Source organism: Grammomys surdaster, unplaced genomic scaffold (assembly GCF_004785775.1).
Source record: "Grammomys surdaster isolate TR1022 unplaced genomic scaffold, NIH_TR_1.0 188, whole genome shotgun sequence".
In the NCBI taxonomy this organism is placed as follows: domain Eukaryota; kingdom Metazoa; phylum Chordata; class Mammalia; order Rodentia; family Muridae; genus Grammomys; species Grammomys surdaster.
In genome coordinates this window covers 8930137-8954385 of record NW_021604633.1, presented here as the reverse complement: position 1 = coordinate 8954385, position 24249 = coordinate 8930137, and the positions used below count along the sequence as shown (strand labels likewise).

At 38.0% G+C, this 24249-nt stretch overlaps 1 protein-coding gene across 1 annotated transcript in view; it reads left to right on the top strand.

Moving 5' to 3' along the window:
* Nucleotides 1-24249, top strand: part of Hdac9 (histone deacetylase 9) — an 818562-nt gene that overhangs the window by 706501 nt on the left and 87812 nt on the right. Inside the window, exon 23 of the mRNA XM_028768866.1 lies at nucleotides 11804-11922. Within this exon, the coding sequence (XP_028624699.1) occupies nucleotides 11804-11922 (119 nt within the window). The remainder of the gene's footprint in view (nucleotides 1-11803; nucleotides 11923-24249) is intronic.

Here is a 24249-nt window from a genome sequence, read left to right as displayed (position 1 = left end):
GGCATGATAAAATTGGAAGGACTATACTGAGAGCAAAACTCCAAGCCTGGCACATTGTGCTATGTCAAAATGGCCGATAAATTTACTCTTGCTAGGACTGGCCCTCAGCAAAAAATGAACTTTACCCTGGAGACTAATTCTATTCCCTTAGCCATTTTAGCTATGACTGAATTCTGAGGTCCATGATCTTAGCCTGCTCTCCAGACTGAGGACACAGCTTTTCTCTGAACTTCAGAGCTCCAAGCAGTCCTTCTTTCTTGGTCTCTTTCTGGCTAAGCCTCAGGGAACAAGAAGGATTTTTAGTTACCAAATGAGACTGCCTTTTGTCTTGTTCATCTCACATTGTTATTCAATTTTATTTAAAAAACCTGATGATGCTGACTCCCTCAGAAAGGCCACATCAAAAGATAGAGTTCCCCAAAAATAATACACACTTTTTCCAAAGACACAAACAGTTCCTTGAGAAGGATGTCATGCTATAATTTATTTTGTGAATTCTGTAAACCACAGAACATTTACTTACAGTGAAGGCTGACCTTTCTTTTTCCTTCTTTTTCTGTCTTCAAAGTTCTCTCTTTGAGAAGAAACATAAAGAGTAACATTCTCGTGTATGTGTGTGTGTGTGTGTGTGTGTGTGTGTGTGGTGTGTGTGTGTGTATGCGATTTTATTGGAATCCTAAGTTTAATTTTTAGCCAGGGTCTTTTGGCTTCATGTAATAATGTTTTATGGAATGTAATCACTTGTGCAAAGACCATTTGAAACTTTACAAAAGGAATATTTTGTGCTGTTGTTGGGATGATGGGGAATGCAATAAGTTTACTAAGCCCTACATGGCACCCCCACTGGAAGCAGAGAAATCCTAGGACTGAATGGATGGTAGTAAAATCTCGGTAGGGATTGTTTTGGATAAAGAAAGTAATAACAAGAAATGGGCACATAATTAAGTTTCCAAAGGTCACGTGTCACAGCCATCTTATTGTCCCACTGCAAGGAAAATTTGCTACACAGAGGTAGACAATTTTCCTATTAGGAGCCCATTCAAACAAACAAACAAACAAACAAACAATTCTGAACAATACTCTGCTATTTCAGTTAAGAAGTTTTTACTGTCATGTCTGCTTTACTTTCTGTTCATTGCAGCAGGGTTTTACAGCTACCATGTTGCTATAGAAATGAAACTAAAGAAAGATTTGGAAAGACACATGGCACTGGAGCGTGTTCTGCCCCTCTTGCCCATGTCACGTGGGCTCTGTTCTTCTCTGAACATGTTTCCCCCTTGCCTATATATTTGCTACATATTTAAGGGAATGAAGTTGAATTTTTTATTTTATTTCTATAAATATTTTTCTACAGGCTTCTTAAATTTTCATGCCCTTTAAGAGTAAATCTGGAGGCCAGGAGGATGGCTTTGTTAACTACACTGGCTGTTCTTCCAGAAGACTGTGATTCAATTCCCTGCACCCAAATGGTGGCTTATATACATCGGTAACTCCAGCCATAGCAGTTGAGTGCTCTGGGCATGTACAATACATAGATATGCATCCAGACAAAACATCCATGCACATATAACACATAAATAAATACATTTATCTTTAAAAATAAGGAAGCTAAAAATGGTGAAGACCTTGGCCCTCACCACTTGCGACTAAAGACTTACTTGTTTCGAACTGGATTGTGGAAGAACACAGGATGAATGCCCATTCTTTCCTAGCCTTTGCCTTTATAGATTTGAAGGATTGATTTAGGAACACTTATAACGCTATTTCTGAGAGACCATCTGTAAGTTACTTGGCCCACATTGGGAATCATAACAAAATACTTCTTAAGAGCCACTGTTGCAAAATTATTGCCACATTTTTGGCATATTAAAATACATGATATTTATATACTTTTGTTCAATCATGATGGAAATAGAAGTACACAGCACAGATAGTTTACATATACATGCGTATTAAAATACTTTATATTACATATTTCTCAGCAGGAGAATGTTTATTTCAGTATTAACTCTCCCATGGCTTCTGAAAACTCCAAGCTCTCTCACCGCTTCCTATTCTGGTGTACTGATTTTTCTAGGTCAGACACGAATACGGTGTTTGACAACAGCAAAGTCTGTGCACTGCTGTATTGTTGCTGTGCCTATTTATCTGTGCTGATCAGACAAAATTTTCTTTATCCTAAGATAACCAGTCTTGTAATTTTTCTCAGCTTTTTACACCCAAGTGTAAAATTTCATGCAGTAGAATATGAAATATGTTACAATGAATATAATACTGTATACCTTGGCAATATTCTAGAACTAGAGATACTTTTGAGAAAGTATTTATCTCTTTCTTTTCTCAGTTGGGAGATATATTAAGTCCTCTGAATTAATCAATGTTAATGGCTACATGGCACATCTCAGACAAGTAAAACCCTTTAGTCATTTCAAATATCCATTTTCTTTTAAAAGCATCGAGTTCAAAATTAGCACTGGTATTTTAATGTACTGAAGCAATATAAATGTGCCAAATGTCATATTGAGAACTATTATAAGTGTGGACTTTCTAAACTGTAGTACATTGAATGTACAGGAATACACACATATATTCCTATATTTCTATATAGAATATATTGTTATGCTAAGGCTGCCATCTATAAATAGTGTCTTCTGTGGGCAGTTATGCTACTTTCATTGTTGATGGTGGCAGGGCTTGACTGTAGAATCTGACAGCAACCAGGAAAGATGACGGCAAATCAGGAAGCATGAGCCTACAAATTTGACCAGAGAGGATGTTGAGATTCAGGAAACAAAAGGTAGGTGAGGAAAATGTGTGGCACAATATCTCTTAGATCAGAAGCATTCACAGCTTTTTGGAGCTGCATCTGACTTCACAGATAGGTCATCTAGGTGAGTCTTGCTGCCCTTCACTGAGACAGGAATCGAAGATAATTACTAAGCCCACAGAATGAGAAGTAACACCAAGAACAGAAACTGGATGTGTTCATTGGAATGCAGGCATCTTAACTCAGGAACAAAACAAACTGAAAACAGAGAATTCAATAGTGAGGTGGCAGCCATGGGGAAGCATTGGGGAAGTTGACCCCTTCTCGAAAGCCTGTTATGACTACTCTTTCATGCATGTTCCAAAGCCATCAAAAGAATATTATTAGTAACTGATGCTTTCCTAGTTCAATAATTAATTAGAATAATAAAAAGAAAAAGTATGTACAAAAGTACATACAGTGTACATACATACAGTGTACAAAAGTACAAATGGGAATTCGCTTTAAGCAGAATTATGAAGGCAGAAAGAGAATCTAGGTAGACAAAGGAAGCAAGAGTACCATGTTATGATGTCTGTGAAACGGAATCCACAGCTTCTGCATAGCCTGTGTTCTGCATCAAGCATGTTTTAAGCTCCTACCCCTTATGAATGCAAATTTGTAGATAACATGAATAGAAGAAGTGCTTATGTATCCTGACAGTTATCTCTCCAGCTCTGACTTTGTTTCTGTAGCACTTTATGTTTCCGAATTTTACACTAAAAGCAACTGCCGGCATTCAATGAAGCCACAAGAAAGACAATCACCTTCATTGAGCAAGCCATTACAAATGTATCTCTGAAATATCCTGTCCAAGGAAGAGTGGGAGAATCAAGAAAAATTCAGCTGAAATAAATGAAAAGAGAAATCAAACAAGACAGAAGGCATTCCACTTGAGATTCTATTCAACAGCTATTTGTTGACTATTTCCCGTGTGTTAAACAGACTTCTGGTCAATAAGAATCCCTGATTTGTCTCTGATGAATAGGCTCTCGTGGTGAGGGAAAGCACCAGAACATAAATAGTGAACATCATATATAAGTAAGTTAGCAAATAAATAAGCAAAAAACAAACAAAGAAAGAAATAAGTGTGTCATTTGGGGAGGTGGATTGTATATAGAGAGAAGTAAAACAGAGCAGTCAATCTTAGAGGAGAAATATCAGCAACCATTACAGATTCTCACTGCTAGTACACGGAGTCCAAGCTCTTCAGAGCAAGCAACTTAATTATCTTTGAATGGATGGACAGATAAAAAAGACAGTCCAGTAATTACATCCAGTGGGTTAATATTTAGTCTTACAAAAGAAAGTTTTTAATGTATATTGCCACAAAAATAATATTTAGGCTGTTAAAATACTCCTTTAGCCAGAGTGAGTCAGGCATATTTGTGATTAGTGTCCTGGAAAAGAATAGGAAGACAGAGTCAAAATTGTGTTGGATTGTCTCACTGTCCAGGGACATGTAGGTCATTAAAAATTTGTTTTGCCCTGAGGGGGATGATGGAGATCTGACCAAATATGCTGCCCTGGTGAGCTGTTTTCCACATGAGGCAGAGGAAGCCATGTAAGCTGAACTAAAAAAAATGATTCTGACTCCATTTAGGGTAAAGACGCTGATAGTCCTGGTGGGTGGGTGGGTGGATGGGTGGGGTAAGTTTCTAGATGCATTTTCAAAGTGTATACAGTGAACTTGTTGCATTTGTTACAGTGAAAAAGAGAGTTGCGAAAGATAGAAAGTTAAGACAGAAAAAAACTAGCATGAGTGTACAAGTTAAGAGAACAAAAGAAATCATGTGGGGTGTGTGTGTGTGTGTGTGTGTGTGTGTATGTGTGTGCATGTACACATACTCTGGATGTTTGTGTGTTGGAAGTTTATGTTGGAGTATTCTTGTGATATATGCATATGTTGGGCATCTGTATTTGTTTGGTGTATGTGTTGTGTGGGTATTTGTTGGGAATTGGTATGTTGAGTACATATATAAGGGTATGTATGTACAAGAAGAGTTTGTGGTAAGTGTATATATGTGGAAGGGATGGTTGAGTGTATGTTTGGGGTGCATGCATGTGTTGGTGAGTGGGTATGAATTGAAAGGAGGATAGGTATTTGATGTATTTGGGAGGGTATCCATTATGTGTTTAAGTAGAGGTGTGTGTGTTTGTGTGTGTGTGTGTGTGTGTGTGTGTGTGTGTGTGTGTGTGGAGTAGGGTAGGAAATATAAGATGACTAAGTTCTAGATATCTAGTTATCTAGTTTCTATCTGATTTCTAGTTATCTAGTTCTAGTCAGAGCTTGTGTAACTGATTATAAACACCAACCATACTACATGTGCTCAGTGACTGCAGCACTGTGACCTTACCCACAGAGACCCCTTAGCATTTTCATCATGGTCCAAAGGCGACAGAGAGGGTGGGAATGTTTCACGCATTTATCTGGATGTGATGCAGTGCTGTTCTCTGCCTGTCTCAGTGTAGACTGTCATGAAGAGTTTTCCTGGGGAGTGTTGTTCCTTATCTTTCATGTACAAATAAATATAGGCACATGAAAGAGATTGTACATTTTGCCATGTGTACTTCGTTTTGTGAAAACAACAACAACAACAGAAAAAAACAGAACACCTTGTATTATTTGAGAATGTCTAATTCATAGTCAGATGCCTTTAAGCCATGACCTACAATTACATATACAGAAAAATGTAGACATAACTTTTCATCTGTAATTCACATATGCATGAATATAATATGTCATTATATGTAAATCAGTCGTGTACGGGAATGAAATCCATTTTTTAGGTGACACGAATCAGAACATGGCACAGCCAATCTTTCAGGATCTTCCCAGTTTATTAAGAGTTAAATTCAAAGCACTGCAATGTCCCACCTGACTTCATTACCAGGTGTCTGACTGTGTCCAATAGTCCTGTACTTTTACCTCTTTGTTACCTGAGAAGCATCTTCTAGTTATGTGAGTACCTCCAAGCCCCAGTCTGGCCATTTGCACCTGCTCTGCCATCTGCAGCTGCTCTTCTCTGTACTTTTCCCACTCCATGCACTGTCAGTTCTGGTGAGTCTCTGTGTACCCAGACCCAAACCCACATCAGTCACTCCTGTGGCCTTCTGGGTAATTTATGTTTGACCCTAGTTCTTATTGAATGCTTACTTGTTCATATGAAAACAGGTGCATTCAGGGTGATATGGCTACAGACTGCTTGGTTCTCCAGATACTCTTTCTTCTCAGTTAAGATAGGAAGTTTATGAAGTTAAGAGATGAGAACTGTCTGTGAATCCAGCTGATGCCATAAATGGGTGGTAAAATCTATTAAGTGAAAGAAAGTGAATGGGTTGGAGTTGTAAGGAATTCCTACAATCAGCTACTCAGTAGCTTATGAAGAGCTCATGTGGGAGTATATTGTTAGTAAAGGGAGACAGAGACCACGTATGCAGATAGTGACCAAAGCACAGGGAAGGAAACACTATTGGGGATATCTTTCCATGAGATTTGGAGTAATGGGTTCGAATTTTCAGGGAGATAGAGCTATGACTGTGCATCGCAAGATGCTGCCACATTCTTCCTAAGCAGTATGCAAAGCCTGTGTACCTTTGGCCCTCAGCTTCCTCTGCCATCGCTACCCTGTATTCCACTGCCAGTGCTCTTCATCAAGCCTTGTGTGCCTCTCTGTGTGCCCACATCTATGCTGTTGCATGCTCCTTGGTAACCTATCTGCCTCATTTTCATTTTTGTTTGTTGTTTCCTGTCAATCTTCACTACTATCCACACTCATTCTTCATTGCTGGTAGGCATTCTTCTTGCTGTATTGTCCCTCAGTACAGAAAAGCTGTCATATACAGCAAGAACAGAACAACAAGGAGACTCTGTATCAAACAAGTTGAAAGGTGAGGATTGAAACGCAAGAGTGTCCTCTTACCTCCACATGCAGGACTTTGAATGTGCACATGCTCATTCACACATGTATATGCATGTATGCACACACATATGCACATATACACACATTTTTCAGGCTAAAGAGTTGAGCCTATTTCTTCTTTAAAGGCAGAACTGTGTTCCTTGCTGATCTCCTCTTCTTGCATTGGCACATGTCAAGTTAGTGGGTAGTGTCTTTCACTCATCACTTGACACATGGCACTGTGAGTCATAGTAAACTATTAGTTGGCATCAGCTGAAGGACAGGCCTTCACCTGACTCACTGACAGTGCAGCCAATGGATTGGCATTGACAAGACAGGAACTCTTTCCAGATATCTGACTCTGAGGAAGCACATACTCTGAATCTATTGCTCTAATCTCATGGAAAGATATTCCCAGTGGTATTCTCTTCTTTGTTCTGTGTTTAGTATCTGAACATATAGTTCATTCACACCCACACACACACACACACACACACACACACACACTACGGGTTTAGATATGATCTATTAATTTGTATATATATTTGAGAATATTCTTTATTGTCTGAACTATATAGGTTTATATCCAGTTGTTTATATGTTTATTTTAATGTGTTTTTTTCTATACTCTTGGATTTCTTCATGAGTCAAGAAATGCTTATTTCCTATTGCTATTTATGAAGGTACTAAAAGATGTCATTTTTTTTCTAACGAGTATGCAAAACAGTCAATAGAGAGTCTGAATCAGTAAGTGTCCTTAACCCTTCCAAACTCTACATTCAGGTTAACATTCTGGAAAGTAGCTAGTGTCTGAGTGGCAAAACAAAGAGGACTGTATTTGGAGGGCATTAACATCCACATGAGGTTAACATCCACGTGAGGTCACTAACATCTTCATGAGGTCACCAACATCCACATGAAGTCACCAACATTCTCATGAGGTCACCAACATCTATATGAGGTCACCGACATCTATATGAGGTCATCAACATCTACGTGAGGTCACTCACATCCACATGAGTTTAGACTTTGTCCATGCACACTTGTCATTAAGAAGGTATAACTTCAGTTTCAGAGGCTCAAACAGTCTAAGTTGGCATTTTGGGTACTGCATACATGTGAAGCACACAAACCCTTGCAAGCACCTATATACAAAAGAAAGTCAAATAAGCAAATCTTTTTTAAAAAAAAATTAAAAGTTAGTTTGCTGATGATAACATTCCCATTGTTCAGTTAGTACTATTTCTTATCTGATACTTAGTTTTTTGAAAGCATATTAGAGTTTCAGAAGTTTTCACAATATTTAGGTTTTTACTTGTGTCTTTTGTATCCTCTATACAAAATGCACAGAATCTGTGAATCTTGCTTACTTTACTTCTTTTTTTTTTTAAATCATACTCAAATGGTGACTTTTCTCTTTCCTTAACTTCTTAGGCATTTGTCAGTTGACAGTACTTTCCTCATTGTTACCTCTCTCCTCAGTTACATCTCTGTTATTCTATGAACTCATGACTACTTATCTGATTTCATGGCTTATAATCCACTGCTAGCATTACTTTCTGTGTTTCTGGAACTGTGCCAGCCTCGGCCACCCCAGGCTTTTCTGCTTGAGTCCATTTGCCCTTGAGCATGCCCTTGTCTTTTCTGACAGCTCTCTTGCCACCGTACAGTGCTTCTTAGCTACATCTTATTTTTGATGACAATGTCCTGGAGTCAATCACTTTCAAGAATCTCTGTGTTTTGTTTTGTTTTATTGGAAACTGACAATAGAATATTGGCTCTATGATGATATATTTTTGCTGTTGGGGTGCTATGATTATTAGGTAGTGTATGATAACCCAAACAGACATATATGTTTTGCTTGTTCTCTTTAACAACAAACCCTATGAATGCCTTTGAGGAATTTGTTCAAGAAAAATTATACTGCCTTTTCTACTCTGTATTTTTATAACAGTCTTTTCATCTTTCATACATGCCTTAGTCTAGTTTGTGTTGCTATAACAAATTATTATTATTATTATTATTATTATTATTGACACAGAACATGAATTTATTTGGAAAATGGTTATGGAGAGTACAGTGTCCAGGATTGTGGTGCTGGCATCTGGTATGGGCCCCATGCTGTGTCATAACATGGTGGAAGGACATACAAAATAGGCATAGGACAGAGAGGAAACTTGGCAAACGTATCTGTGCATCTGGAGCCCACTCCCACGGCAATGGCAAGGATCCATACTCTAACAATGGTATTTAATTTCAATAGAAGTTTTGGAAAGAGGACACAAGCTCTAGTAGATATTCTAGATCCTGCCAATATAAATAAGAGCTTAAAAACTTCTGGGATATCTCTTTAAAAGTTACCAAATATGGGGCTGGAGGGTTGGATTAGCATTAGCTGCTGTTCCAGAGGACGTGGGCTATATTCTTAGCAGATAACAATCATCTGTAACTCTAGTTCCATGGGAGCCAGTGCTTTCTCTATACTCCGTGGACCCCAGGCACAGTGATGCACAGACAAAACACTTGTGAACATAAAATGTATTTTTTTAATTTACCAAAATAAAGAGATCTTGGGAATATTAGTTCTATTTATGAGATATAGGCAAAGGAAGTATTTGTCAACAATAGGAAAATAATTAAGATTGAATTTGAAATTGAATAATTTTTAGCCATGGCAGTAGACAAAGTGTCCTAGTTGAAGCTAATGAGCAAAAGGTCACAATGTCACTATCTGTAACCAGTTGTTGCTATATAGTTTTTTAGTTTAACAGAAAATTTGCAGAATATTTTGGATCAGAACATCATACAAACTTTCTATTGTCATAAACACATAGCTAGTCATTCAGCAAACAGTTGCCATCTGGACAAAATTCTAAGAATGTATCATTTTTAAAGGCTAAGAATTGCTCTGAAGAGAGACCAGAATATTAAGAATGAATACTTTGAAATGGAAAATTCTACCAGATAATGTGGTATTCTATTTCCCTTTCTTTTGCTGTAACAAACACCATGACCAAAGCAACTTGAAGAAAAAGAGCTATATTTCATCTTACACTTTTCAGGCCAATGTCCTTTCATGAATAAAGTCAGGTTAAAAACTGGAAGGAAGACTTGCTGGGTATTGACGTAGCATTATCTCTGGCCAAAAAAGTACAGCAAAAACTATGGAAGAATGCTGCTCGCTAGCTGGCTTGTTCAACCCTAGGACCATTTGCCTAGGGATGGTGCCATCCATGGTGGGCTGGGCCATCCTGCATCAATTAATGTTCAAGACAGTTTCGCAAAGACATGCCCACTGGCCGTGTCTGATCTAGGGAATTGCTCAATTAAGGTTTCTCTCTCAGATGACTCCTGGCTCTGACAAGTTTAGAATTAAAGCTAACTGGGATATGTGGTAGGTTTTCCCCCACCATGTTTTCCATTGTCTTCTTATTTTTAGAATGCACTTGCATAAGAATCAGTTCCCTGAGGTGGAGATTGATTGAAAACCCTTTGTGAATCCAGAAAGATTGGCACAGTGAATGTGTTGACTGTATCACAAATAAAGCCGACCAGTTATTTGCTAAGAAAGTGCCTAGTACCCATCATAATAAAGAGAGGAACTTGAGAAAATATTCTGAATTCTTTGAGAGGATGTGCTGAAATGTCTCAATAGCACATGGTCATTTAACTCATGGACATCAGTGAATAATTATACATGATATTCCATGAAAACAATGTCAGAGTTGATACTGTCGAAGAGAAGAATATTGTATATCTCTTCATCAGGTCATGGAGTCATACTAAAGATGCATAGCATTATTGGAAAAAATTAGTAAGTTATACATAATGAGTAGAATCATATTTTTTTATATAGTATCATTAATAGATGATTCAGATTTAGGTGATTTTTCCAGCTGTTGAGAGGATCACTGTTTAGAAGCATGATGGCCGGCATTGTATGTTAGCAAGAGAGTTTATAGAAAAAAAAGTGTTGAGTTAATTTGCATATTTCTCTAGATAAGTTTCATTTAGATATTTTCTAATTCCAACTTCTCATTTATGACATTCAATCAAGATATCTTTACGTAAAACTGGTATGTGATTGTTTTACAAAATCCAGTGGTTTTTTTTTCTTTTTAAATCAAAGAGCTAATTATTCTACTACCTAAGGATTAGTCTTAGAATACTTGTCCCAGTTGCATCTCGCAGACAGAAGTCTTACTAGTAAAATTCATAATAGTGTGCTGTTTCCTCGTTTTATTAAATATACTTTGGTATTTGAATTTTTATGATGGCACTCTGAGCTTCAAGCCCTCATAAACTTTTTTTTCCTGAGGTCCTGCAATCATTTTCTCTCAAAACTAACAGGGATGGGAAGGGTCGGAGCCCTGAGGGTGCTGAGAGGTGAGTGCTGATGTGTCTAAGTGGGGCCAGCAGGGGCTGCAGCCAGCAACAAGGCTGCCGCATTCCTCATGTGTCTGGCCTTGGACTCGCTTAAACGTCATAATCTGGATCCTATTAAGGGAATTTTGTGTTTTTCCTTTGTAAGAGTCACCCCCTACCATGACAAATATTTTAAAATATATTTTTTTTTTAAAGTTGGGAAAGCAAACTTTTTCCCAAAAGAAATTTATAGTTCAAATTTATACCAATTTCTTCCTAACTAGAGCAAGCTAGGCTCTCCCTAAAGCTTCAATTTTCCTCTGTAAAACATTACTCTCCTTTGGAAGAAGCAGGGTTTTCTTTTTTATAGGCAATGGGATAAAACAGCTACAGATGTACGTGTGCAGTGACATGCTTCAGAATGTACCTGCAAAGTTTGGTGTTTTTAAGTCTGGAACCAAAAAGAAAGAGAGAGAGAGAGAGAGAGAGAGAGAGAGAGAGAGAGAGAGAGAGAGAGAGAGAGAGAGAGAGAGAGAAAAGAAAAAAGTCTGTATTGAGCGCTAAAATAACTGTTCACTTATGAAGGAAATGATAAGCTTCGAATCTAGTTTCCATTCCCCAGCCCTCTTTTCCTGGGAAGGAACTGGGGCTGTACCAAGTCATTTTTACAAAGCAGGGCTTCCAGGTACCCACCTTTCCCATGAGTGACCACTGCCTTTTCACCGTGCAGGACTGTCGTGATGCCTGTGGCCAGAGAGTTTGATCCAGACATGGTCCTGGTTTCTGCTGGATTTGATGCACTGGAAGGCCATACCCCTCCCCTAGGGGGTTACAAAGTGACAGCGAAATGCAAGTATCTCTTTTAGGACTTCTTGAAATGCTATATGACACCATACACCATTTAGATCTTTAAGATACATGCTAACTTTTACTTGAGTTCAGTAAACTGGGAAGACATTTAAAAATGATTGGCATGGTATTTATTGCTCTGTCTAGTTCATGTCTCTGGAGAAATTTTCATTGAAGAAAAGCAAAATGGTTTCCTATGGTGGACTTGATTGACATATCAGAACCTTCATGTATTTTAGGAGTCTTAGTTTTTATTTAAAGACTAAAATGATATGACCTCTGTTTACAGTATACCAACTGATCTAAGAACTTGTAAGTCTAGAGGAGCTACTGACCTTTTTGCAAGGAGAATGCCATTGCTACCTTTATTGCATTGTACATGGTATGGAAATAAGTATTTGACAATAATGTTATGTACTTCAGGTTCAGATACAGGCTCGATGGTGCAATCCCAAGGGTCTCTGAGATCAGTGCTGCTCTTCTGCTGGTTGCAGAGACAAATTTTCTGGCTGTGTTCCATAGCAACCAGCTACCCAATAACAAAATGAATTTTATATTTTATTTCATTTGAAGACTACAACACCATGGAGCTTAGCAAGAAAGAGAATCTTCTTTAAGAGCAATTTTCTTGCTCTGTGCATGAAAGCAAAGCATATAAATATACATTGGCACCATGTGTACCTACTAAGCAAGAAAAAAAACCATATAAAACTGCACAGTGGATGGTATCCAGTATTGTATGCTTTGGGGGAATTGAAAGGCAAATGGAACGAAAACAACTCAAGTTGTTTTAAGTGGGGGAGATGAGTTTGGAATGAATGTGCTATATTAATTTGAAAAGAACCAAAGAAACAGATTCATGCCAACCTTTGTTTTGAGCTGGCTGCTCATGTGAGAACATTTCTGCACTCTAATTATTCCAGTAACATTGTTAGGTAGTGGCTATTTTTAACATCTATTATTTACCCAGGATTCTTGGTGCCTTGTTGTCTATAGAAAACATATTAGAGCGGGCAACTCTGCACAAACAACAAAATATAGATAATGCATACCTTTGCTAAAATTGAATATGGAGCCATTTTCTTATATTAAATATCTTTATGATTCTTCTGGTGATTTTGCTCTCAGAAATGACTTCAAATAGAAGTCAGTCTTCCCATTGCAGATAAGCCTCATTTGAGGCAAGGCTGGTGACAAGTTCATTTTGAATAAAGAAACTCAAATGATACAAGACACATGGAGAGAAACAGAGAAATGAGCAGAAAGAGGCCCTTCTCATTAAACCCACACAGCTCACTCGGGAGTAGGAAAAATGCTGGTCCTTGAGTCTTTTTCCTTGCCAAGAGGTGGAGGAGGTTTAACATGTCCATCTCTCAAAAATAGAAGGGACTAATCATTGTGTTCAATTTTGGAAAATTAGTTTTAAATCTCAAAGGTCACATTGTAAAGTAAAATAAAAAGTAATAACAATGTGGTCTCTTTTGTTTATAGATACTAGAAACATTGGTTCCAACACTTTTTTTTTTTTTTTGCTTCAGTAGTGTCAATCAGCTTTCATTGCTGAGATAATCAACTTGTACAATAGGTAGGGAAGGTTTGTTTCAGCTAACAGTGTTTGAGTTTGTAGTCATCGGGACTGTTTTTGGGAACCTGTGATGAAGCCATACATTATGGAGGGAATCAAGTGGCAGAGTACAGCTGTTTATCTCATTGAATGTGGCAAAATGAGATGGGAAGGCACAAGGCTGGTATAATTCTCTTCAACAGCATGTCTTCAGTGACCTAAAAGCCTCCTACCAGACCCCAGCTCTTAAATCTCTACCTCTTCCCTATAGTTCCTCCTCAGGACCTTAGACCCAAGGTCTATCAAACAGAAAGCAATGAAATCTTCAATATTTTAAATCCATTAATGTATCTGTATTCATATAGGGTACATTTTATTGCTTTCTATCCCCCAAATAAATTTGAATATAGAATGCTCCCAGCATTCCTTCAATTCCTAGCCCTTGCCTATCTGTTTCCTCCTTAGCTCTTTTCTGCTCAAGAAGACCATGTGCTTCTTTGCCAGTGTTTATTACCTTATAGAAGCAGGTACATCTAAGTTATCAGTATCTAACCACTGCTCTTTGGTCAATCAACACTTTGCTATAGCCTAAGGAAAGCAGGAATTGAGGAGAGGGGAATCTTAGAATGCAGAGTACAGGAGAGGTTGTCCTGAACACTTCACAAATGGGATTAAAATATAGTGTTTATGGATTTGTACTTAGTTGAAATTGAATGAGCCACGTACTGGATTTCTTTCCACTAAGGGAAAAAAAAATCATCTCATCATATAGAAGATAATTGGCATGTGCATTCAAAAGCTCATAGTGGGGCCAAAACCCACAAATACCATCCTGAATAACATGAACACTAGCACCCACTTCTGAACAACTGCATGCATCATCTTAAGGAGGCTTCAGTCTGCTGGCTGTTTTCCCTATAGAAGTCGCCACCTTCACTGTGTGGGCCCTGGGATTACTGCACAGCCTTCCAGAGATTCTCAACTGGCTCTGCACTGGCTTGCTGCATGCAGATGCATTTCTCTTCAATTTGACAGACAGGTGATTAAAATTGAGATCTCAATGCTCCATGCCAGCAGTCATCCTCCAAGTGTGGAATCCGAGAATAAAGTTGAAAATGGGGTACAAATTTGAAGTAAATTGTAACTAAACTATATGAAAACAAATGTTTGACTAAACTTTTTCAATTCTGGCTAAACTCATTCTTGCTCCAAGTAAAACACTTGACAATTTGATCTGAAAGCCTTTTTGAGGATTCTGTCAATTCAGACATCTGAAATTTTATTTCCTTGGCACATCGAATTGAATTTTTACAGTACTTTATTTTGTACTTTTGAAAGGAAAAGAAAGACCAAGTCAAAACAACAATGGATTTTGTTCATTTTATTTTTTTCCCTCCAGACCCTTCCATATACAACTCCTTGCTTTCTTTCCAATTCATGCCCCCTTCATTTAATAATTATTGTTACATGCAAATATGAATATACATCTGTATCTCTAAATATAACATAATTTATCTGTATAATAAGATAAGATTTTGTAAGAATAATTTGCTTCGATTAAAAACACAAAGTTCTCATACTGAAAGTGAAACAGGCCAGTGCTTTAGATCATGCAAGGCTTTTCACTACAGCAGACAGTCCAGGGGACAGACAGTGTTCACCAGCTTTTGGCTGGAGAGTTGCCTTGAGGCTCAGAGACAGTGTTTACCAATGCATGGGTCAGACCTTCTGTGGAAGATGTCAGTGGATTTACATCTCAGGGTAAGTATCAAATAGTAGCTTCCATTCATAGTCTTCCAACCTTTGAGAGGCTTGGCTTGCGTGGTGACTCAACAGTGAGTTTGCTGCTAGGAAGTCGGTTGTTCTGTGCTTTCTCTGTGGGATTCTCCTGCCAAGACTGTTTTCATTCAGATAGGAATTTGCAGGCAAAACCAGGCCTGCAAAGTTGGTTACTTATGGAGAAGACAATTTTTTATTGGAAATTTTATTTACATTTCAGATGTTATCCCCTTCCCTAATCCCCCCCCCCAGAAACCCTCTATCCCATCCCCCCTTCCTGTTTCTATGAGGTTGTGCCCCCACCCTGGGATTACTGCACAGCCTTCCAGAGATTCTCAATTAATAAGCCAAGTGCCTGCATCTCACATTTCCTTACTGTGTGGATGACTGCTTTGTAATAAATCCAGAGGCATTTGGACAGATATCATGCCTTTAAAAGAAAATAAACAATTATTTCTTTGTGGTAAGGCCACATTAATCCTTGCCCACCTAATCACTTTACATTTTGTTTGCTATATTGAGAGAGAAAATCTCCTGACATTTTAATATGATACAGAACAAATACTTTACTGTTAGGCACTTTTAACAATTGAACTGTCTAAATACTGTCAATAAACAGAAAAAAAGCCACACACAAATATTTGGAGTTCAATTCAATAGCATATTAAAAAGATATTTCACCATGGTGAAGTGAGATTTATCTAAAGATGTATGAGTAGTTTAGTACAGTCAAATAAAAATGTGGCCTACCATGCTAACAGAGTAAAGGGCAAAGACATACGATCTTCTCCCTAGGTTCCTAGATTCCCCGCAGTGAATTCCTTTTAAGGTAAAAAAACCAAAAAACAAACAAACAAACAAACAAAAAACAAACAAAAAAACAAAAACAAAACAAAAACAAAAACAAAAAAATCTCTCAACATCTCAGGTAAGATCATATACAATAGTGAAAAGCCAAAAACCTTCTTGTTAAGACAGGAAATAGGGTAGAATATGCCACATTTGACAAATCTGTTCAACCTAAGACTAGATGTGCTAATTAGAACAATAAGACAGGAACTAGAAACAAAGGCCATCTCTGTGAGAAAGGAGAAAGATAAGTTCTGCCTGTGTGCAGAGGGTATAATTCTGTATATATATAATCCTAAAGAATGCAGAAAAATGGGAGGACCAATAAATAAGACCATGGAGTTGGAGTATCCAGCTATCAAAAAATTAATAACATATCTATTGACAAACAACAATCTATCCGTAAAAAAATTGAAGAAAATAATGCCAAAGCCAATGCCATTGACACTCAGATGACCACAAATTTTTACATATTATTTCTTGACTAAAGGAGGAACCTCATTTCATCTTGGTTGTGTGATCATCATTGTTCTTGTAACAGAAATGCCTGCTGGGAATTGTGGAGTGTGCAAGGCACTATATGTGATATATCTCTGCTTTATCTAAATGCGTTTTCATGGTTGAATAAAATAATAAGATTAAAACATACCCTTTTGTATTTTACACCATTTTATTATTATTATTATTATTATTATTATTATATTCTTAGATTTTATTTCTCTGAAGTCTTTAAGCAAAATTTAACAGTCATTTACATTATGAATTTTAGTTAAGTGCCTTGTGAAATTTACAGTGCTAAAGAATAACAAAACATAACCTGATCTGCCATCTTTTTATTTCCACCTTCATATATTTTCCACTAGGTTTACAGGGTTAACTAACAATATCTCTGATACATAAGTTTAGTCAGAATTATGAAAGTGTAGAAAATGAAATAAAATCTTCACAGCAATGAGTTTCCTAATTGAACGACATTCTCCAAATCAGAAAAGCTGCTCTGCTAGAATACCAGGTTACAGGCTGTGCTCCCTGTTGAACAGGAGGATTTCCTGCAACAAACAGAGTTTGGAACTTAGGTTCAACACTGTTGCATGGCAGCATCTCACTGTATTAAAGTCTCAAACAGTCACATATGCCCTGTAAAGAAATGGAAGCAGATTTATAAGTCATTTTTAAATCTGTGCAGCACAATCCACTTACGTGTAAGAACTAATGTAAATAAACAACAGAGATGATTAAGGAAAATATCAGCATCAAACTAGCATATCTTGAGTTTGTGAATAATTTTCTTTGTAATGACAACCAAGAGGTTTACTCGAGTGAGTGAATTCTTATATTTAATTTTAGTATCTTTGTTTTCTTACCCAATTAATTGTCTGTTCCCTTAGACTCTGCTGTGCTTAGTTACTGATGTCATAAAATCATCTTAAGCCGAGGATGACGTTGCTTAACCTTGAAGACCAAAATGGCTGTACCTGTGCTATAACTGGGGCCATAGATCATTACTTATGGAGAGAAATGTATAAGTAGAATTCATCCTGAAAGAGTTTGCCAACTGCAATCTATATTAAAGTATATACAGTATTTCACTAATACTAATTTGCACTTGTTTCATACTTTAATGTGTCTGAAATTACTATATCATTTTCATTTAGTGACATTTCAGTGTCAGACCAGCAACGTATTCTTATTTTGATAGGAAGTCATATAAAAGAATGATTACAATTATCATGTGCCCCATTCAATGGCATCTTGTGGTAAATGTAGTGTAATATTTTATGCTTTGAGATATTTTTTTAAGGTAGCAGCCAAAAGCCTTGCTACAACTATAGCTTAGATTTTAATTTTATAATTACTTTTCAGATTCCTGCTGATTCAGTTTTGAAGAAACTGAAAGTAATATTAACAGGGGGTTGATTAATATATGTTTTACTGTGCATTTGTTACTAGCTCAGACAATAAATGTCCTTCCTTTTCTCAAAAGTTCCATAAAAAAGGGCTGTAAAACTCTTTGCTTTCATGACTACTATCAGTAAAATCATTAGCTCCACTATGAGTCTCTCTCCATCACTGTGACAGAATACCCAAGAAAACAAGGTGTTTTAGAGACGTTGATCCATGTTGATGCACACCATTGCTGTATATGGAGAAGCAGAACATGGAGGGATAGCAGGGCAAGGGTGCTTGCTTATATCCTGCCTTCAGAGAGAGAACAAGAGAAAGGTACCAGGGAACAGATATCCTTCAAAGCCATACCCAGTGACCCACCCTCTCCAAACAGGCTTCAACTTCTGTATGCTCCAATGGTTCATTGACTTAGGAGTTCAATAATAGATTAATTAATTGCTTAAGTCATTGGTTTTTATGATCCAGTCACTTCCTTAAGCTCCTTTCCACCAACACTCTATTAGAAACTAAGCCTTCAATCCTTGACCCTTTGGGGAAATATTTCATACCAAACCATAGTGGTTTCTCTTTCCTTTCAAAAGTCGGATCAATACCCAATGAATCAGTCTAACAGTTTAGTAAGTGATGTCACAGGTCTATGGCAGTAATACATGAACGAATTGTAACTATGTTTCCAAGAATTACTGACCAACCTGTATGTAGCTGATAAGTAATCAAGGAAATTATGGGAATAAATGTGTTCCTTCTACCCAAAGGACATTTTCTCCTCAATGGTCTCATGGGCCAGAGCCTCTATGAATTGTTTAATGGTTTCCTAACAAGCAGGCATCTGCCTCACCTGGAGAGCTTATTAGGTGTGTTGGGTCCTGTCCCAGAATTTCTCATTTAGTAGGTCTGGAATGGAGCCTGCAAGTTGCATTTCCAAGTTTCCAGGTGCTGCTGATGCGCTTGGATAGGGGTCCATGGTTAAGAACCAATGGGCCCTTTATAGAAAAAAAGACATGGGGTCTAGAGTAGAATGGTCTGTAGTTTGGGGTCTAATTGGTTAAAAATTCAGTTTTATGTGTTTTTATTTCTATTTTTCTCAACTAGAAGCAATACAAGTTATGTGCACATTGGTTAAGTACAGAGTCATTTTAAATATCAGTAAGATAAGAACTCTCAAAAATGTATTTTAGAACACTAAGATAGGACTGATTTTAAGCACACTAAATTTCAGGAAACTTCTTTTTTCCATATGTCATATATGTCAGAATTCATGGGTTTACATGCTTTTATAATCCTATATGAAAGTTAATGCTAAGTAATCAAAATATTGAAGAATATTTTAATATTTGAAGATATCCCAAAACACTTGAAACACTTAATGCTAATCATTTTTAATGAGAACAACTTCCTCTCTTTAGCTCTACTACAACAGAATCTTGCAGTTAAATCATCTAACGCTGAGATTCATGGACACAGACAAGTGACTGGGAATTGTGACGATTCTCAGGCCAGCCAATGTCATGATTTTCAGAGTGCAAGATATTTAGTCTGTTCTGTTCAAAGATTCCCCTTCAAATTTTAAACCGATTTCTTGAATCACTTCTGGTTTTTTTTGGTCCATGAAACCTAAACTGGTACTGGACCGAATACCATAAATTGCTCTTGGTCCTTTGACACAAAGAACTCTGTAGAAATGAACTTTCTCTGATTCTAGAATTGCTTGCATTTTAAATGCACAATATAAAACGTTAGGAGATAGTCTACATTGTTCAAGGAAGGCAAGATGTTGCTCTTTACCATCGTGCAAGATGGCAACTGAAAGGGCCGAGTTATCAGACAAGAAGAAAAGCTTAAAGGCAAGGAGGCTGTGACACACTAAAAAGAGGATCCTCAAAGCTAAGCAACACAAGAAATGTCAGCACCACAGCTGACTCTTCTACAGAGGATCCCACAGAGGATTCCAATTTATGCTTTCAATTTGCTGTTTACTCCAAAGGCCACACACAGGAGAAAGGGACAAGAATGGAAATGCCCAGATCTCCAGTTACCTAATATAGATATTATCTTACTGAGAATAGGCACAGAAGGCTGATGAGCCACAGTACAAAGCCCAGCAGTTAGCACTTGAGAAAATAGAGCACTCATGTGCTCTGGGACTGTCCTATTGCCTTCCCTGGGCCTCACAGCATCAGAAGAGTGGGTTTCCCTGAGGTCATTCACAGCAGTATGCTACCTGATGGCTTTCCTCTTGTTGGAGTTCCTATGTGCTGAACTCACCAGAAATTTGTCATCATCACCTCTGCCAAAATTGACACTGTCCATGTGGAAACCCACAAACACTCCTACGGATGTTTTACTCACTTCAAGCGTAATCAGCAGAAACCCAGACACAAGGAAAGATCCTCTATGTACAGAAAGAGAAAGACAAAGTTATAGAGTCATGAAAACTAGGTAGGTCAGAAGGCTGAGCACTCCTGAGTTTTATCACAAATCAGAGCTACCATTCTGATTTTTTACTCATGAATAAATGCAATTTATTTCTATTAGAACTTATAAATTCATTCTCACAGGGAACCTAGAGAAATAACTGATATAATAGACAATAAAATACAAGCCCCATTTAAATTTGTTTATTGAATCTTCCAAACTCACCCTCTACAAGGACATTATTATTAGATAGTTGTAGAAGAAGTTGTATGAACTCAACTAGAATATAAGTTCTTATTTCTCTCAATATTACTTCTCAATGTGTGGAATTTTCAGCATAACAGCTTGCTATATCTCCTGGCAGAGCAGATGGACACAGTCTACCCAGGGAGCAGCTCCTATCTGGAGCCCTTTCTCCTGATTCTCTTCTTTGCTGAGATATATCATTAACTATCTTTTTAGAAAAGGTCTCACTGTGTAGCTCTGGCTGATCTAGAATTCCCTATATAAACCAGGTTGGTCTTTAATTAATTAATTTTTTCTTTTAATTTAATTCATTTACTTAGATGGTATGTTTAGTCTTTTGAGACAGGGTTTCTTTGTGTAGTCTTTGCTGTCCTAGAACTAGCTCTGCAGACCAGGTTGGCCTCAAACTCAGAGATCTACTTTCCACTGCCCCCAAGCACTGGAATTAAAGGCATGCACCACCACTGACAAGCATTAATTAATTTCTTAAAGCAGGATCCACTGAATCTTTCTTTAAGACTTGTTTCTTATGTCTTTCCAATTGTGTCAGCTTAGACACAGTATTTTGCCTTTTTAGTGAGCTTTAATCACTTGAATTTCCTTACACTCAAATGAAATTATCTATTGCATAGATTTGTGAAGATTAGAAAAGATTAAGACTAATCAGTCTGGAAAGATGTCATTTAGCAAGCACACAACAAACATCCCCCACCATTAAACAGTCTCAGTACTTTCATGTGCCTCAAGACTGCTTTAGACCTGGATCAAAACAAGTGTAATGCACACATAGTGTACCTCTCTCCTGCATTAGTGTTATGTATGTCTAGGCTAGTGTGTTGTTTTGGTTTGTTTGTTTAGTGTGCTAGGAGGAGATCTCAAGGCGTTTTAGAAGTTAAGCAACTTCCCTATCTATCATGTAGGTCTAATCTCAGATTTTAATGAAACATTATTTTGAGAGATGGATTTGCTCAGTTGATCAGGTTGGCTTTGCATTCACTATGTAGCTTAACTGGATTCAGCTTTGCAGTCCAATTACCTTAGTCATGTAAACAGTATGAATTATATAGACAAGGCCTATCATACTGACCAGGTTTGTGTCTTGATAGCAACCTGTTTGCCTATTTTAAAATGCTAAGAAGCCAGTGCTTTGCAGATGCTGAGCAAATGTCGAACTAGTGACCAACTAACTTCTCAAGCCACAACTATGGGCCTGTTAAATGCATCAAAATAACTTATAGGCCAGATCAGAAATAATTAGAAGTTGCTGACTAAAGCCTGGACCACCTGAGCTTACAGTCATGAAGCCTGTGTCTATCCATGGCACAGCTCTCTCAGAATTTTGCATAAGAGAGAATCAGTCTAGTTGGACCAGGACATGCAAACAGTGAAGGCTAGTGATAGCCCCACCATAGACATATCATTCATTTCATATAATTCATATCATTTCTTCATTTGGTAAACATGACCATAGATATATCAAAGTTTTCCATATAGGGGAAACAAGCCTATTTTTACTGCTTGGGATATAAACAAGGAATAAAAGAGAGGGGGTATGTCATTGAGCCTGGGATTATGCTACGGCCAGCATAATTCATGGCCTTTTCCAAAGTGACTTTCTGAAACTATAGAGAAAAGATGGTTCCTGGAGTCTGAAAGAGATTTTGTGTGTCCGTGCATGCATACATGTACGTATTTCTCTCTGGCTGCACTGTCATGTGATTTTAAATGCGGCTGAAAAGAGAAAGATGAAAGGGTTGGTGGGGGAAGTGACAGACAGGAAAATACTCTGCAGCAGCAGACAGTCAGGCCCAGGTAACAGCGCAGGATTTATTGTACTTAGCCACCTCCTCCCAACTCTGACCTTGTGGTATTTCGGTGAGTCTCTCTGATCTGTCTTTCACAGTGCGTACTTGTAATATCCAGTGGTCCCTTTAGACTCTGTTATCTATTATCAAAGTTAGTTGCAAGCTCTGTTCACTTACTTGCAGTTTTCTGGGTCTACTATAAACAGCTTTCAAATGTTATTTTTAGTCAAAAATATCCCCACTCCCCATAGCACTGTCATGTACAGTATTCTCCTTTTTGCTCTAGTGCAATTATCTAAATAAGGCACACGGAAGAGTCCCTAAAACCATCCCATTGTCTAAGTAGCCAGCAGAGGGAATCTTTTATTAAATGGAGCTAATTTCACTGAAGTGCCTAAAGAAAATGGGAGTGTCCGCTACTTGGAGCTGTTCCAGGAAGGTCGTCTGCTTTTCAAAGCTGCGTTTCATTAAGGATCTGTGATGGTCACTGGAACTTTGCCTGTTGTTTTACTTAGTTGTCTCTGGGGGACTATTTGGCACTAGGGTGCAAAATGAGCTCAGCAATTAGGGAAAGACACCACACGGCACTAGAGAAAATCACTGAGCACCAGACTTCACAGAGAGTACCAGGCCAATGTAATAGTCCAAGGATGCTGGGGAGTCTGGCTTCTCTTCTTCTTTCCAGTGCATTCTGGTCCAGCTCCTGCTGTCATAGCCTCCAGGGGTGCTTTCAGGTATTTGGCAAGTAGAAAGGCAATTTCAACCGACTTCTCAGGCCAACAGAATCGATCACCAAATGTTTAGAACATTCATCCCCTGAAAGTGGAAAACTCTCACACACTAGCCATGTCTGTTTGTCTAATGTGGCCCTAGAGATCCCTGCATACAAAACAGACGTTGGAGTTGTGGCAAGCTAGCAGGGTCTGGGTGGTAGAAGCACTTCCTCTGGGGTATGTGGCTACTTCCAGGGAGCTGTTTGATGACTTTCATAGAGTGAAGAGAGGACATGAACGGTAACTCTTTACTTGCGCCCACATCTTTAATCTTTACCTCAGATTCTCCTAGGGCGAATAGCCCTCCCAGGAAGGGTGGAGAAAATTAGAGGAAATGATCATCTCTCTGTCCCAAAACTGTGTGCCTCCTGGCCTCAGCAAGGAGAGGCAAATCACAGCAAGTTCAAGGCCAGCCTGCACACATGGCAGAATCAGTTGCAATAATCCATGGATACATAATAAACTCAGAGAAGAAAAAGAAATGAAAAACAAAGGAACCTAGGGGAGCGTGTACTGTGGTGTTAGGGGTTAAGGACTAAGAATAGCAGGTAATGTTCTTTCCAGTATTCCTTCAGGCACTAAGAATCTATCCGTTTAGTGAACCTTATCTGGTCATCTTCAAATGGACAAGGAAGTGTTTGGCTCATTAATACAGGTTTGCAAAATCCTCCCTCTAGATTAGCAAGAGACACAAGACGGGTAATACATGCTTATAGTGTAGAGTAATCATTCCTATTTATTTTTTGTAACAATATCATCAGATAAGCAGCTTTACTATCACACACACACACACACACACACACACACATCATTTATAGAGCAGGAAACAAAAGCATAAAAGTGGTAAGAAATAGCCAGAGGTATGAGCAGCTGGGATCTGTGTCTGGAATGTATTGCCTATTTATGTTCTTATGACAAACTGGCCTTACAAACAAGAAGAGTTCTCTTTCTCCCTCTCCCCTCTCCCCTCTCCCCTCTCCGCTCTCCC